Source organism: Atractosteus spatula, chromosome 5 (assembly GCF_055471065.1).
Source record: "Atractosteus spatula isolate fAtrSpa1 chromosome 5, fAtrSpa1.hap1, whole genome shotgun sequence".
NCBI classification, from domain to species: domain Eukaryota; kingdom Metazoa; phylum Chordata; class Actinopteri; order Semionotiformes; family Lepisosteidae; genus Atractosteus; species Atractosteus spatula.
This window is the reverse complement of record NC_142710.1, coordinates 128,365-142,182: the sequence shown is the minus strand read 5'-3', so window position 1 is coordinate 142,182 and position 13,818 is coordinate 128,365. Positions and strand designations below refer to the sequence as shown.

The 13,818-nt window shown below is 49.9% G+C and overlaps 1 protein-coding gene across 1 annotated transcript; it reads right to left on the bottom strand.

The window, feature by feature from the left end:
- Positions 1 to 2,917: 2,917 nt before the first annotated feature.
- On the bottom strand, positions 2,918 to 10,561 carry LOC148833213 (magnesium-dependent phosphatase 1-like). The gene is made up of 6 exons (XM_088916869.1): positions 10,382 to 10,561; positions 9,158 to 9,218; positions 8,812 to 8,919; positions 8,102 to 8,209; positions 7,472 to 7,557; positions 2,918 to 3,475 (listed from the first exon to the last, which is right to left on the bottom strand). Exons 1-6 carry the CDS (start codon positions 10,413 to 10,415, stop codon positions 3,387 to 3,389), a joined length of 486 nt encoding a protein of 161 aa, XP_088772995.1. The 5' UTR covers positions 10,416 to 10,561; the 3' UTR covers positions 2,918 to 3,386.
- Positions 10,562 to 13,818: the final 3,257 nt, after the last annotated feature.

Sequence of the window (13,818 nt, the reverse complement as noted above, 5' to 3'; positions counted from 1 at the left end):
CTCAGCTGTGTCTCTGTCCTTCAGTGTCCCTCTGTGTTTCAGGAGGTGACCGGTCTCAGCTGTGTCTCTGTCCCTCAGTGTTTCGGGAGGTGACCGGTCTCAGCTGTGTCTCTGTCCCTCTGTGTTTCAGGAGGTGACTGGTCTCAGCTGTGTCTCTGTCCTTCAGTGTCCCTCAGTGTTTCGGGAGGTGACCGGTCTCAGCTGTGTCTCTGGGTCTCTCAGACAGACAGCGGGCGAAGGCTCAGACAGTCCCTCTTATACGAGCGCTCTGACTCTGCGCGTGTGGACGCAGGTGTGAGCGTGGCGTGGCGGGCCAAGCCGTGTCCAGACGCCAAGCTCTGCTGACTCCTGCACATCCGATCCCTGAGCACCGACTGCACAAAGAGCAACTTAACCCCGTGAGGGAGAGGAGGAGCTCACAGGGTGAACACGGGTGTGATGAGGCTGCTACACCTCAAGACAAACGGCCCTGCGAGGACAAGCTCCTGGACTGGACAGGAAGACGTGTCCACATGTCAGCTCGCTCCTGCAGAGACAGGATCAGCGGAGGAGAGTCATGGGCATCTGTCAGAGCTCTCTCAGTGCAGTGTTAATGTACTGGAGTGTCCAGTCAGTCAGTGTGTCTGTATGAACCCCTCTCTCTCAGTGCAGTGTTAATGTACTGGAGTGTCCAGCCAGTGTGTCTGTATGAACCCCTCTCTCTCAGTGCAGTGTTAATGTACTGGAGTGTCCAGTCAGTGTGCCTGTATGAACCCCTCTCTCTCAGTGCAGTGTTAATGTACTGGAGTGTCCAGTCAGTGTGTCTGTATGAACCCCTCTCTCTCAGTGCAGTGTTAATGTACTGGAGTGTCCAGTCAGTCAGTGTGTCTGTATGAACCCCTCTCTCTCAGTGCAGTGTTAATGTACTGGAGTGTCCAGTCAGTCAGTGTGTCTGTATAAACCCCTCTCTCTCAGTGCAGTGTTAATGTACTGGAGTGTCCAGTCAGTGTGTCTGTATGAACCCCTCTCTCTCAGTGCAGTGTTAATGTACTGGAGTGTCCAGTCAGTGTGTCTGTATGAACCCCTCTCTCTCAGTGCAGTGTTAATGTACTGGAGTGTCCAGTCAGTGTGTCTGTATGAACCCCTCTCTCTCAGTGCAGTGTTAATGTACTGGAGTGTCCAGTCAGTGTGTCTGTATGAACCCCTCTCTCTCAGTGCAGTGTTAATGTACTGGAGTGTCCAGTCAGTCAGTGTGTCTGTATTAACCCCTCTCTCTCAGTGCAGTGTTAATGTACTGGAGTGTCCAGTCAGTCAGTGTGTCTGTATGAACCCCTCTCTCTCAGTGCAGTGTTAATGTACTGGAGTGTCCAGTCAGTCAGTGTGTCTGTATGAACCCCTCTCTCTCAGTGCAGTGTTAATGTACTGGAGTGTCCAGTCAGTGTGTCTGTATGAACCCCTCTCTCTCAGTGCAGTGTTAATGTACTGGAGTGTCCAGTCAGTCAGTGTGTCTGTATGAACCCCTCTCTCTCAGTGCAGTGTTAATGTACTGGAGTGTCCAGTCAGTCAGTGTGTCTGTATTAACCCCTCTCTCTCAGTGCAGTGTTAATGTACTGGAGTGTCCAGTCAGTGTGTCTGTATGAACCCCTCTCTCTCAGTGCAGTGTTAATGTACTGTAGTGAGAAGAACAGTATCTTTGCCTTTGCTTCTTCATGTCTTGCTGTAAGCAGTGAAACACAACAATCTAATTTAAAGTGGTTAATTAGAGTTACAGTCACTTCATCTCCCAAGGGAGATCAGATCTCTTCTGATAATGATGCTCATCAATATGCCTGCTTATATGATGTGAATATTAACGAGAACATGCATTAGATTTCAGATGCTTTCGGAAAACAACGGGACTGGAACAGACAGTACTTAAAAAAATAACCCTATACATAAAGGACTGAAATAGTGGCTTGTGTGCTTATCGAATTCCATTTTCCACAGTATTCCTGTATGAACCCCTCTCTCTCAGTGCAGTGTTAATGTACTGGAGTGTCCAGTCAGTGTGTCTGTATGAACCCCTCTCTCTCAGTGCAGTGTTAATGTACTGGAGTGTCCAGTCAGTGTGTCTGTATGAACCCCTCTCTCTCAGTGCAGTGTTAATGTACTGGAGTGTCCAGTCAGTCAGTGTGTCTGTATTAACCCCTCTCTCTCAGTGCAGTGTTAATGTACTGGAGTGTCCAGTCAGTCAGTGTGTCTGTATTAACCCCTCTCTCTCAGTGCAGTGTTAATGTACTGGAGTGTCCAGTCAATGTGTCTGTATGAACCCCTCTCTCTCAGTGCAGTGTTAATGTACTGGAGTGTCCAGTCAGTCAGTGTGTCTGTATGAACCCCTCTCTCTCAGTGCAGTGTTAATGTACTGGAGTGTCCAGTCAGTCAGTGTGTCTGTATGAACCCCTCTCTCTCAGTGCAGTGTTAATGTACTGGAGTGTCCAGTCAGTGTGTCTGTATGAACCCCTCTCTCTCAGTGCAGTGTTAATGTACTGGAGTGTCCAGTCAGTGTGTCTGTATGAACCCCTCTCTCTCAGTGCAGTGTTAATGTACTGGAGTGTCCAGTCAGTCAGTGTGTCTGTATGAACCCCTCTCTCTCAGTGCAGTGTTAATGTACTGGAGTGTCCAGTCAGTGTGTCTGTATGAACCCCTCTCTCTCAGTGCAGTGTTAATGTACTGGAGTGTCCAGTCAGTCAGTGTGTCTGTATGAACCCCTCTCTCTCAGTGCAGTGTTAATGTACTGGAGTGTCCAGTCAGTCAGTGTGTCTGTATGAACCCCTCTCTCTCAGTGCAGTGTTAATGTACTGGAGTGTGCAGTGTGTTTGCCTTCACATCCTTCATATAAGGAGTGGCCCAGAATATACAGACATCCTTATTATACACGGAACATTTTTAATGATGGAATCACATCCCCCTCTGGTGGCAGGTTTGAGAATTGCAATTAAAATGTATTCAGGGCTGTCGCGGTTTTTCTTCTCAGTTTTTGCACTGTACCTCAAGTTACACATTACCGAGCTTCTCCGAGTCCAGACACCACTGGATGCAGTCTCGGGAGCGAATGTCCCAGGGTCAGACAGCGTCCATCAGGTCATTCTCGGTCCTGCTCTCCAGCGCCCCCCCGTGGACAGACAGAGTCTTGAAAGAGCAAAACGCTACACGTTGATGAAGAATAATTTACAGTGACAAGTGCCAGTACAGTGCAGTCTGCTGTCGCCGAGCGCCTCCACACCCTGCGGAGATGAAACCAGGTCCCAGACCGCTCCTTAAAACCACTCTCAGTCCTAAAATGTTAGCACCATCGTCATCATCTTCATCGTCCAGCCAGGATCCCCAGACGGGACTGACATGGATCGCAGGGCGGCGGGTCCCCTGAGTCACACTTGCTGACGCTGGGAGAACTTAACGAGCTCCTCGTTAATCAACTTCTTCGTTATTCCGTTGTCCACGAGAACACAGTGCACCCCTGCGAGAGAGGGAGAGAGAGAGAGGGAGAGAGGGAGAGAGAGGGAGAGAGGGAGAGAGGGAGAGAGCGAGAGAGAGGGAGGGAGAGAGGGAGAGAGCGAGAGAGAGGGAGGGAGAGAGGGAGAGAGAGGGAGAGACAGCCTGAGGAACAGTGAGTCTGTCTCCCAATAATGCTCCTTCTGTCTACAGTATATGTCAATATTTTATAATATGTCTTTGTTGTAAATGTCTGTAGATTTTATTTTACTTCTATTTTTTGTTTTGTTCCATGTTAATTTTATTATTTTCATTTGCTTTGGCGACACTGATTGTACCCATCGGTCATGCTAATAAAGCACCTTGAACTGAACTGAATTGAGAGGAGAGAGAGAGAAGAGAGAGGGAGAGAGAGGAGAGAGGGAGAGAGGGAGAGAGGGAGATCTATGTCTGTAGATTTTATTTTACTTCTATTTTTTGTTTTGTTCCATGTTAATTTTATTATTTTTATGTGCTTTGGCGACACTGATTGTACCCATCGGTCATGCGAATAAAGCACCTTGAACTGAACTGAGCTGAATTGAGAGTCTGGTGAAAACAAGCTTGCTCCCTGTTCTTGGCGTGTGAACGGACACCCGGTCTGCCCCTCCGCACTGCGCTGCCCATTCCTCAGCTCCCAGGCACTAACACCTTGCCGTCGCGCCATGTGTGGCCACTAGGGGCGCCAAGAGGCCACGGAAAGCAAGCAGCCGCTCAGACACGGCGCGTGTGGGATCTCGCGTGTCTTCAGCAGCTGGAGTTTAAGACAAGAAGGTATTTCTCGCGCAGTATAGGAAGACGCGCGGGGATGTAGAACAGCTCCTTCCAGCCCACTGAGCTTTTAAACGCAGCCCTCCTGTAGCTCGAGCAGGGAGCTGCGTCAGCAGGCGTAGGCTGAAGAGGAACAAGTCACGGTTTATTCCTGCTGAATGTTTCGGGTGAAGAAGGCCAAAACATTGTGTGTCTTCTCTTTTCAGCATGGAGTAAGCCTGTACTTGTCCCTTTGTTACCCTGATGTATGTTCAAAGCCAGAAGAGGAGATATGTAACTCATGGTAGCTCCTGTCAGAGACAGGGATCAGCGCGATACAGGGGTGTGAGGCCAGACCACAGAGTCAAGTCAGAGACAGCAATGTGTCCTGACTGTCACTCACAGGTGTGCTGTACCCTGACTGTCACTCACAGGTGTGCTGTACCCTGACTGTCACTCACAGGTGTGCTGTAACCTGACTGTATCCTGACTGTCACTCACAGGTGTGCTGTAACCTGACTGTCACTCACAGGTGTGCTGTATCCTGACTGTACCCTGACTGTCACTCACAGGTGTGCTGTAACCTGACTGTATCCTGACTGTCACTCACAGGTGTGCTGTAACCTGACTGTATCCTGACAGTCACTCACAGGTGTGCTGTAACCTGACTGTAACTCACAGGTGTGCTATACCCTGACTGTCACTCACAGGTGTGCTGCATCCTGACTGTCACTCACAGGTGTGCTGTATCCTGACTGTAACCTGACTGTAACTCACAGGTGTGCTGTACCCTGACTGTCACTCACAGGTGTGCTGTATCCTGACTGTAACCTGACTGTAACTCACAGGTGTGCTGTACCCTGACTGTCACTCACAGGTGTGCTGTAACCTGACTGTCACTCACAGGTGTGCTGTAACCTGACTGTATCCTGACTGTCACTCACAGGTGTGCTGTAACCTGACTGTCACTCACAGGTGTGCTGTATCCTGACTGTAACCTGACTGTAACTCACAGGTGTGCTGTAACCTGACTGTCACTCACAGGTGTGCTGTAACCTGACTGTATCCTGACTGTCACTCACAGGTGTGCTGTAACCTGACTGTCACTCACAGGTGTGCTGTAACCTGACTGTATCCTGACTGTCACTCACAGGTGTGCTGTAACCTGACTGTCACTCACAGGTGTGCTGTATCCTGACTGTCACTCACATGTGTGCTGTATCCTGACTGTACCCTGACTGTCACTCACAGGTGTGCTGTAACCTGACTGTATCCTGACTGTCACTCACAGGTGTGCTGTAACCTGACTGTCACTCACAGGTGTGCTGTAACCTGACTGTATCCTGACTGTCACTCACAGGTGTGCTGTAACCTGACTGTCACTCACAGGTGTGCTGTATCCTGACTGTCACTCACATGTGTGCTGTATCCTGACTGTAACCTGACTGTCACTCACAGGTGTGCTGTACCCTGACTGTCACTCACAGGTGTGCTGTAACCTGACTGTCACTCACAGGTGTGCTGTATCCTGACTGTCACTCACAAGTGTGCTGTATCCTGACTGTAACCTGACTGTCACTCACAGGTGTGCTGTATCCTGACTGTAACCTGACTGTAACTCACAGGTGTGCTGTAACCTTACTGTAACTCACAGGTGTGCTATACCCTGACTGTCACTCACAGGTGTGCTGTATCCTGACTGTCACTCACAGGTGTGCTGTAACCTGACTGTCACTCACAGGTGTGCTGTAACCTGACTGTATCCTGACTGTCACTCACAGGTGTGCTGTAACCTCACTGTCACTCACAGGTGTGCTGTATCCTGACTGTAACCTGACTGTAACTCACAGGTGTGCTGTATCCTGACTGTAACCTGACTGTAACTCACAGGTGTGCTGTAACCTGACTGTCACTCACAGGTGTGCTGTAACCTCACTGTCACTCACAGGTGTGCTGTATCCTGACTGTAACCTGACTGTAACTCACAGGTGTGCTGTATCCTGACTGTCACTCACAGGTGTGCTGTACCCTGACTGTCACTCACAGGTGGGCTGTATCCTGACTGTCACTCACAGGTGTGCTGTATCCTGACTGTAACTCACAGGTGTGCTGTACCCTGACTGTACCCTGTCACTCACAGGTGTGCTGTAACCTGACTGTATCCTGACTGTAACTCACAGGTGTGCTTTATCCTGACTGTAACCTGACTGTCACTCACAGGTGTGCTGTAACCTGACAGTACCCTGACTGTCACTCACAGGTGTGCTGTAACCTGACTGTATCCTGACTGTAACTCACAGGTGTGCTGTATCCTGACTGTAACCTGACTGTAACTCACAGGTGTGCTGTAACCTGACTGTCACTCACAGGTGTGCTGTAACCTGACTGTCACTCACAGGTGGGCTGTAACCTGACTGTAACTCACAGGTGTGCTGTAACCTGACTTTAACTCACAGGTGTGCTGTAACCTGACTGTCACTCACAGGTGTGCTGTAACCTGACTGTATCCTGACTGTCACTCACAGGTGTGCTGTAACCTCACTGTCACTCACAGGTGTGCTGTAACCTGACTGTCACTCACAGGTGTGCTGTATCCTGACTGTAACCTGACTGTAACTCACAGGTGTGCTGTACCCTGACTGTCACTCACAGGTGTGCTATACCCTGACTGTCACTCACAGGTGTGCTGTATCCTGACTGTCACTCACAGGTGTGCTGTATCCTGACTGTAACCTGACTGTAACTCACAGGTGTGCTGTACCCTGACTGTCACTCACAGGTGTGCTGTAACCTGACTGTAACCTGACTGTCACTCACAGGTGTGCTGTAACCTGACTGTAACCTGACTGTCACTCACAGGTGTGCTGTACCCTGACTGTCACTCACAGGTGTGCTGTAACCTGACTGAAACCTGACTGTCACTCACAGGTGTGCTGTACCCTGACTGTCACTCACAGGTGTGCTGTATCCTGACTGTAACCTGACTGTTACTCACAGGTGTGCTGTATCCTGACTGTCACTCACAGGTGTGCTGTATCCTGACTGTCACTCACAGGTGTGCTGTATCCTAACTGTATCCTGACTGTAACTCACAGGTGTGCTGTACCCTGACTGTCACTCACAGGTGTGCTGTGTGTTGGAAGAGGCTGCAGAAACAGACTGCCAGTCAGACAGGCACAGATAAAGGAGGTTAGGCCCTCAGTCAGTCTGTTTACAGAGCTATACTAGTTACCAAGCTTGCTGACATCACTGATGTTTCTTCTCTCGTCATCGAAGAACATCATCTCTGAGAGCTGACAGCCAGAGAGCTGCTGCAGCCTGGAGGCAGAAAACATCATAATCAATATCGATAACACCATCATCATCATCAGTAGCATCACCATCATCACCAATATCACCAACATCACACCACCATCATGCTCCCCATCATTATAATTAACACTATCACCATAATCGGCATCAATATCACCATCATCACACCATCATCATCCTCCCCATCATTATAATCAACACTATCACCATAATCGGCATTAATATCACCATCATCACCAATACAACATCGTTATCAATATCACCAACATCACGCCATCATCATCCTCACCATCGTAATAATCAACACTATCACCATCATCACTATCACCATCACCATCAAGATCACCATCATCAATACAACAACATCATTATCAATATCACCAACACCATTCAGATACATTCCATTTCAGTCACACACCCTGGACCAGACACCAGACACCAGTCCACCACAGGGCACACAGAGACGAGCACACAACAGTATCATCTGTATCCCAATGTTCACCACCGGCATCGTGTCATCCTGACCTACCACACCCACCAAACACGTCACCTCTGAAAGTGCGTGACCTTCGACCCCGGGTAGATCTCCTTGAAGGACAGGTACTGGTCAAGGCCAAAGAGAGAGAGAAGCTGGTTGGCCCCCTTCACTTCCCCAGTCCTGAGAGACAGAGAGAAGAGAGTCTGAGAGAGAGGAGAGAGGGGAGAGGGGAGAGGGGAGAGGGGAGAGGGGAGAGGGGAGAGGGGAGAGGGGAGGGGGGAGGGGGGAGAGGAGAGGGGAGAGAGTCTGAGAGAGAGGGAAAAGGAGAGGAGAGAAGGGAGAGAGAGGGAAAAGGAGAGGAGAGAGGGGAGAGAGAGGGAAAAGGAGAGGAGAGAGAGAGGAGAGAGAGGAGAGAGGGGAGAGAGTCTGAGAGAGAGGGAAAAGGAGAGGAGAGAGGGAAAAGGAGAGGAGAGAGAGGAGAGCGGAGAGCGGAGAGAGAGGAGAGGAGGGGGGAGAGGGGAGAGGGGAGAGAGTCTGAGAGAGAGGGGAGAGAGTCTGAGAGAGAGGGAAAAGGAGAGGAGAGAGGGGAGAGAGAGGGAAAAGGAGAGGAGAGAGAGAGGAGAGAGAGGGAAAAGGAGAGGAGAGAGAGAGGAGAGAGAGGAGAGAGAGGAGAGGGGACAGGGAAGGGGGAAGGGGGAGAGAGGGGAGAGGGGAGAGGGGAGAGGAGCAGCGCTCGGAATACGGCCCCTACTGCAGGCACACGGGGACGGGGGTCTCCTCACCGAGAGGCAGCGGCCAGCGTGAAGCCCAGAGAGCGCAGGGACCTCAGGGCCTCGGCAGACTCGGGGTACAGGCCAACGCGGTGACCCCGAGAGTCCAGCACCTCCTCCCTGACAGGAAAGGGGGAGACATTCTGACTGTCCACACTGAAGGGGTGATACCTGGACTCAGACATTCAGCCTGAAAGCACTTCTAAAACCTGGAGCGGATCAGGCTGCTACGCGACTGGACTCCAGTTTACTCATCACTTTGACAATAAGAGCAAGTGAAACAGGTCAGTTAAAGAGAAAACAGCTGTGTTACTGTCTGGAGAACCTGAGTGCATGAAGCCTTTAATTCGTGACTTACTTCTCCTTGCAAAAGGGAGGATCAAAATGTGTGTCAACCCAGAACGGCCACAGGGTATAATCTAAGAGAGAGAGACAGGTTAATCCAGACTGACTAAACACCACAGTACATTAACACTGCACTGAGAGAGAGGGGTTCATACAGACACACTGACTGACTGGACACTCCAGTACATTAACACTGCACTGAGAGAGAGGGGTTCATACAGACACACTGACTGACTGGACACTCCAGTACATTAACACTGCACTGAGAGAGAGGGGTTCATACAGACACACTGACTGGACACTCCAGTACATTAACACTGCACTGAGAGAGAGGGGTTAATACAGACACACTGACTGACTGGACACTCCAGTACATTAACACTGCACTGAGAGAGAGGGGTTCATACAGACACACTGACTGGACACTCCAGTACATTAACACTGCGCTGAGAGAGAGGGGTTCATACAGACACACTGACTGGACACTCCAGTACATTAACACTGCACTGAGAGAGAGGGGTTCATACAGACACACTGACTGGACACTCCAGTACATTAACACTGCACTGAGAGAGAGGGGTTCATACAGACACACTGACTGACTGGACACTCCAGTACATTAACACTGCACTGAGAGAGAGGGGTTCATACAGACACACTGACTGACTGGACACTCCAATACATTAACACTGCACTGAGAGAGAGGGGTTCATACAGACACTGACTGACTGGACACTCCAGTACATTAACACTGCACTGAGAGAGAGGGGTTAATACAGACACACTGACTGACTGGACACTCCAGTACATTAACACTGCACTGAGAGAGAGGGGTTCATACAGACACACTGACTGACTGGACACTCCAGTACATTAACACTGCACTGAGAGAGAGGGGTTCATACAGACACACTGACTGGACACTCCAGTACATTAACACTGCACTGAGAGAGAGGGGTTCATACAGACACACTGACTGGACACTCCAGTACATTAACACTGCACTGAGAGAGAGGGGTTCATACAGACACACTGACTGACTGGACACTCCAGTACATTAACACTGCACTGAGAGAGAGGGGTTCATACAGACACACTGACTGACTGGACACTCCAGTACATTAACACTGCACTGAGAGAGGGGTTCATACAGGCAAGTAGATTTCTTTGCACGAAATACTACTCCGATCATCTCGGGTTTGACAGAGGCGGAGAGGAGGAGTCGGAGAGATCTTACCTAAATCAAACACGATCAGCTTGGGTTTGGCCATATTTAGAACGGGACAGCCCGGTTCTGGTCCGATGCGACCCCCCGCCGAAGTGAATCGGCGATGTGTTATAAGATTCTCTTTTTATTTTCCTTTTTAACTGCGGTGGCCGGCTTTCTCTGAATTAGCCCTGCTCGAAAGTGCGGAAACGAAACGTGACGGACGCGGCGCTGACGTAACGCGCTGCGGACCTCTGCCACCCCACAATCCCTAGCGAGCCCTTTTTTCTTTTTTCGTTACCAGGGCAACGAGAAGTGAAATCCTGCGTCTGTTTTGATTCGTGTGTCCGATTCAGATCCCACTCCTTTGCTGTTTGTGCATCTTACCGGTCTTTCGCTTTTTGTTTCTTCCCTGCCTGCTCTCTTTTTTTCGACAGAGTTGTTTCTCCCTGTCTGTGCTCTGTGCGATTGGAAGGGGAGAATTGCAGTCCAGTAATGTTGTGTTAAACTGTACAGCGCTCTTGCTGGACCTCATGTGTAGAGAATACTGTGTCGATTTGTTCCCGAAGAAGATTAATAAAGGTTCCCTTGCGAGAGATCCAGTAGGAAGTTCAATTGGTATATACTGTACAGGTGAACCTGCAGCTTCAGGCAGGGTACCAGTGAACGAGGCCACACTGACTTGTCTGGTCGTTACTAAATAATGGATCTCAAGATCTCATCCAGCTATGTCTGGAGAGGAGCCAGGGTATCGGCTTCAACAACATGGCTGGGCAGCTTGTTCCCCACCCCCACCCCCCTCTGTGTAAAGAAGAGCCTCCTGTCCTGACTGGAGGGTCTCACCCAGCTGTGTCTGGAGAGAAGCCAGGGTATCGGCTTCAACAACATGGCTGGGCAGCTTGTTCCCCACCCCAACCACCCTCTGTGTGAAGAAGAGCCTCCTGTCTTGACTGGAGGGTCTCACCCAGCTGTGTCTGGAGAGGAGCCAGGGCATCGGCTTCAACAACAGGGCTGGGCAGCTTGTTCCGTTCTGGGAGAGAGGAAAGAGAAGAGGAGAGAGGGGGCAAGAGGGAGGAAGATAGAGGAGAAGAGAGGAATGAGTACACTTTCTGTGTCCACGCTGTGGTCACTGAGCCTGTCCTCTCTGGACAGTCAGGTCTGTCTGTGTCCAGTTTCTGTGTCCACGCTGTGGTCACTGAGCCTGTCCTCCCTGGACAGTCAGGTCTGTCTGTGTCCAGTTTCTATGGCCAGTCTGTGGTCACTGAGCCTGTCCTCTCTGGACAGTCAGGTCTGCCTGTGTCCAGTCTCTGTGTCCAGGCTGTGGTCACTGAGCCTGTCCTCTCTGGACAGTCAGGTCTGTCTGTGTCCAGTTTCTGTGTCCAGGCTGTGGTCACTGAGCCTGTCCTCTCTGGACAGTCAGGTCTGTCTGTGTCCAGATTCTGTGTCCAGGCTGTGGTCACTGAGCCTGTCCTCTCTGGACAGTCAGGTCTGCCTGTGTCCAGTTTCTGTGTCCAGGCTGTGGTCACTGAGCCTGTCCTCTCTGGACAGTCAGGTCTGCCTGTGTCCAGTGTCTGTGTCCAGGCTGTGGTCACTGAACTTGTCCTCTCTGGACAGTCAGGTCTGCCTGTGTCCAGGCTGTGGTCACTGAGCTTGTCCTCTCTGGACAGTCAGGTCTGTCTGTGTCCAGTCTCTCTCCCCTCTCTCTCCCCTCTCCCCTCTCTCTCCCTATCTTTCCTCTCTCTGTTCTCTCTCTCCTCTCTACCTCTCCTCCAGGAAGTTCGTCTTCCTCCTCTGTGTCTCAGTATTGCTCATATCCATGGCAACAGACACACTTCCTACACAAATCTGCCAGACACTTACTTCAGCTTGTGTGTGTGTGGCAGTGTGTTTCTGTGTGAGAGGCAGAGGTAAGTGCCACACTGTGAGAGACATAACAGTTGTCAACTGAGAGTGAAGTGATTTTCAGAAACATATTTCTCTCAAACCTGTGAAAATGTGTTCTCTCACAGCAGACTGGAAATATGTCGTAGAATGTAGAAAGTGTCTGTATTAACCCCTCTCTCTCAGTGCAGTGTTCATGTACTGGAGTGTCCAGTCAGTCAGTGTGTCTGTATGAACCCCTCTCTCTCAGTGCAGTGTTAATGTACTGGAGTGTCCAGTCAGTGTGTCTGTATTAACCCCTCTCTCTCAGTGCAGTGTTAATGTACTGGAGTGTCCAGTCAGTGTGTCTGTATTAACCCCTCTCTCTCAGTGCAGTGTTAATGTACTGGAGTGTCCAGTCAGTGTGTCTGTATGAACCCCTCTCTCTCAGTGCAGTGTTAATGTACTGGAGTGTCCAGTCAGTGTGCCTGTATGAACCCCTCTCTCTCAGTGCAGTGTTAATGTACTGGAGTGTCCAGTCAGTGTGTCTGTATTAACCCCTCTCTCTCTCAGTGCAGTGTTAATGTACTGGAGTGTCCAGTCAGTCAGTGTGTCTGTATGAACCCCTCTCTCTCAGTGCAGTGTTAATGTACTGGAGTGTCCAGTCAGTGTGTCTGTATTAACCCCTCTCTCTCAGTGCAGTGTTAATGTACTGGAGTGTCTAGTCAGTATGTTTGTATTAACCCCTCTCTCTCAGTGCAGTGTGAATGTACTGTAGTGTTCAGTCAGTGTGTCTGTATTAACCCCTCTCTCTCAGTGCAGTGTTAATGTACTGGAGTGTCCAGTCAGTGTGTCTGTATTAACCCCTCTCTCTCAGTGCAGTGTTAATGTACTGGAGTGTCCAGTCAGTCAGTGTGTCTGTATTAACCCCTCTCTCTCAGTGCAGTGTTAATGTACTGGAGTGTCCAGTCAGTGTGTCTGTATTAACCCCTCTCTCTCAGTGCAGTGTTAATGTACTGGAGTGTCCAGTCAGTGTGTCTGTATTAACCCCTCTCTCTCAGTGCAGTGTTAATGTACTGGAGTGTCCAGTCAGTGTGTTTGTATTAACCCCTCTCTCTCAGTGCAGTGTTAATGTACTGTAGTGTTCAGTCAGCGTGTCTGTATTTACCCCTCTCTCTCAGTGCAGTGTTAATGTACTGTAGTGTCCAGTCAGTGTGTCTGAATTAACCCCTCTCTCTCAGTGCAGTGTTAATGTACTGGAGTGTCCAGTCAGTCAGTGTGTCTGTATGAACCCCTCTCTCTCAGTGCAGTGTTAATGTACTGGAGTGTCTAGTCAGTATGTTTGTATTAACCCCTCTCTCTCAGTGCAGTGTGAATGTACTGTAGTGTTCAGTCAGTGTGTCTGTATTAACCCCTCTCTCTCAGTGCAGTGTTAATGTACAGTACTGTAGTGTCCAGTCAGTGTGTTTGTATTAACCCCTCTCTCTCAGTGCAGTGTTAATGTACTGGAGTGTCCAGTCAGTCAGTGTGTCTGTATTAACCCCTCTCTCTCAGTGCAGTGTTAATGTACTGGAGTGTCCAGTCAGTCAGTGTGTCTGTATTAACCC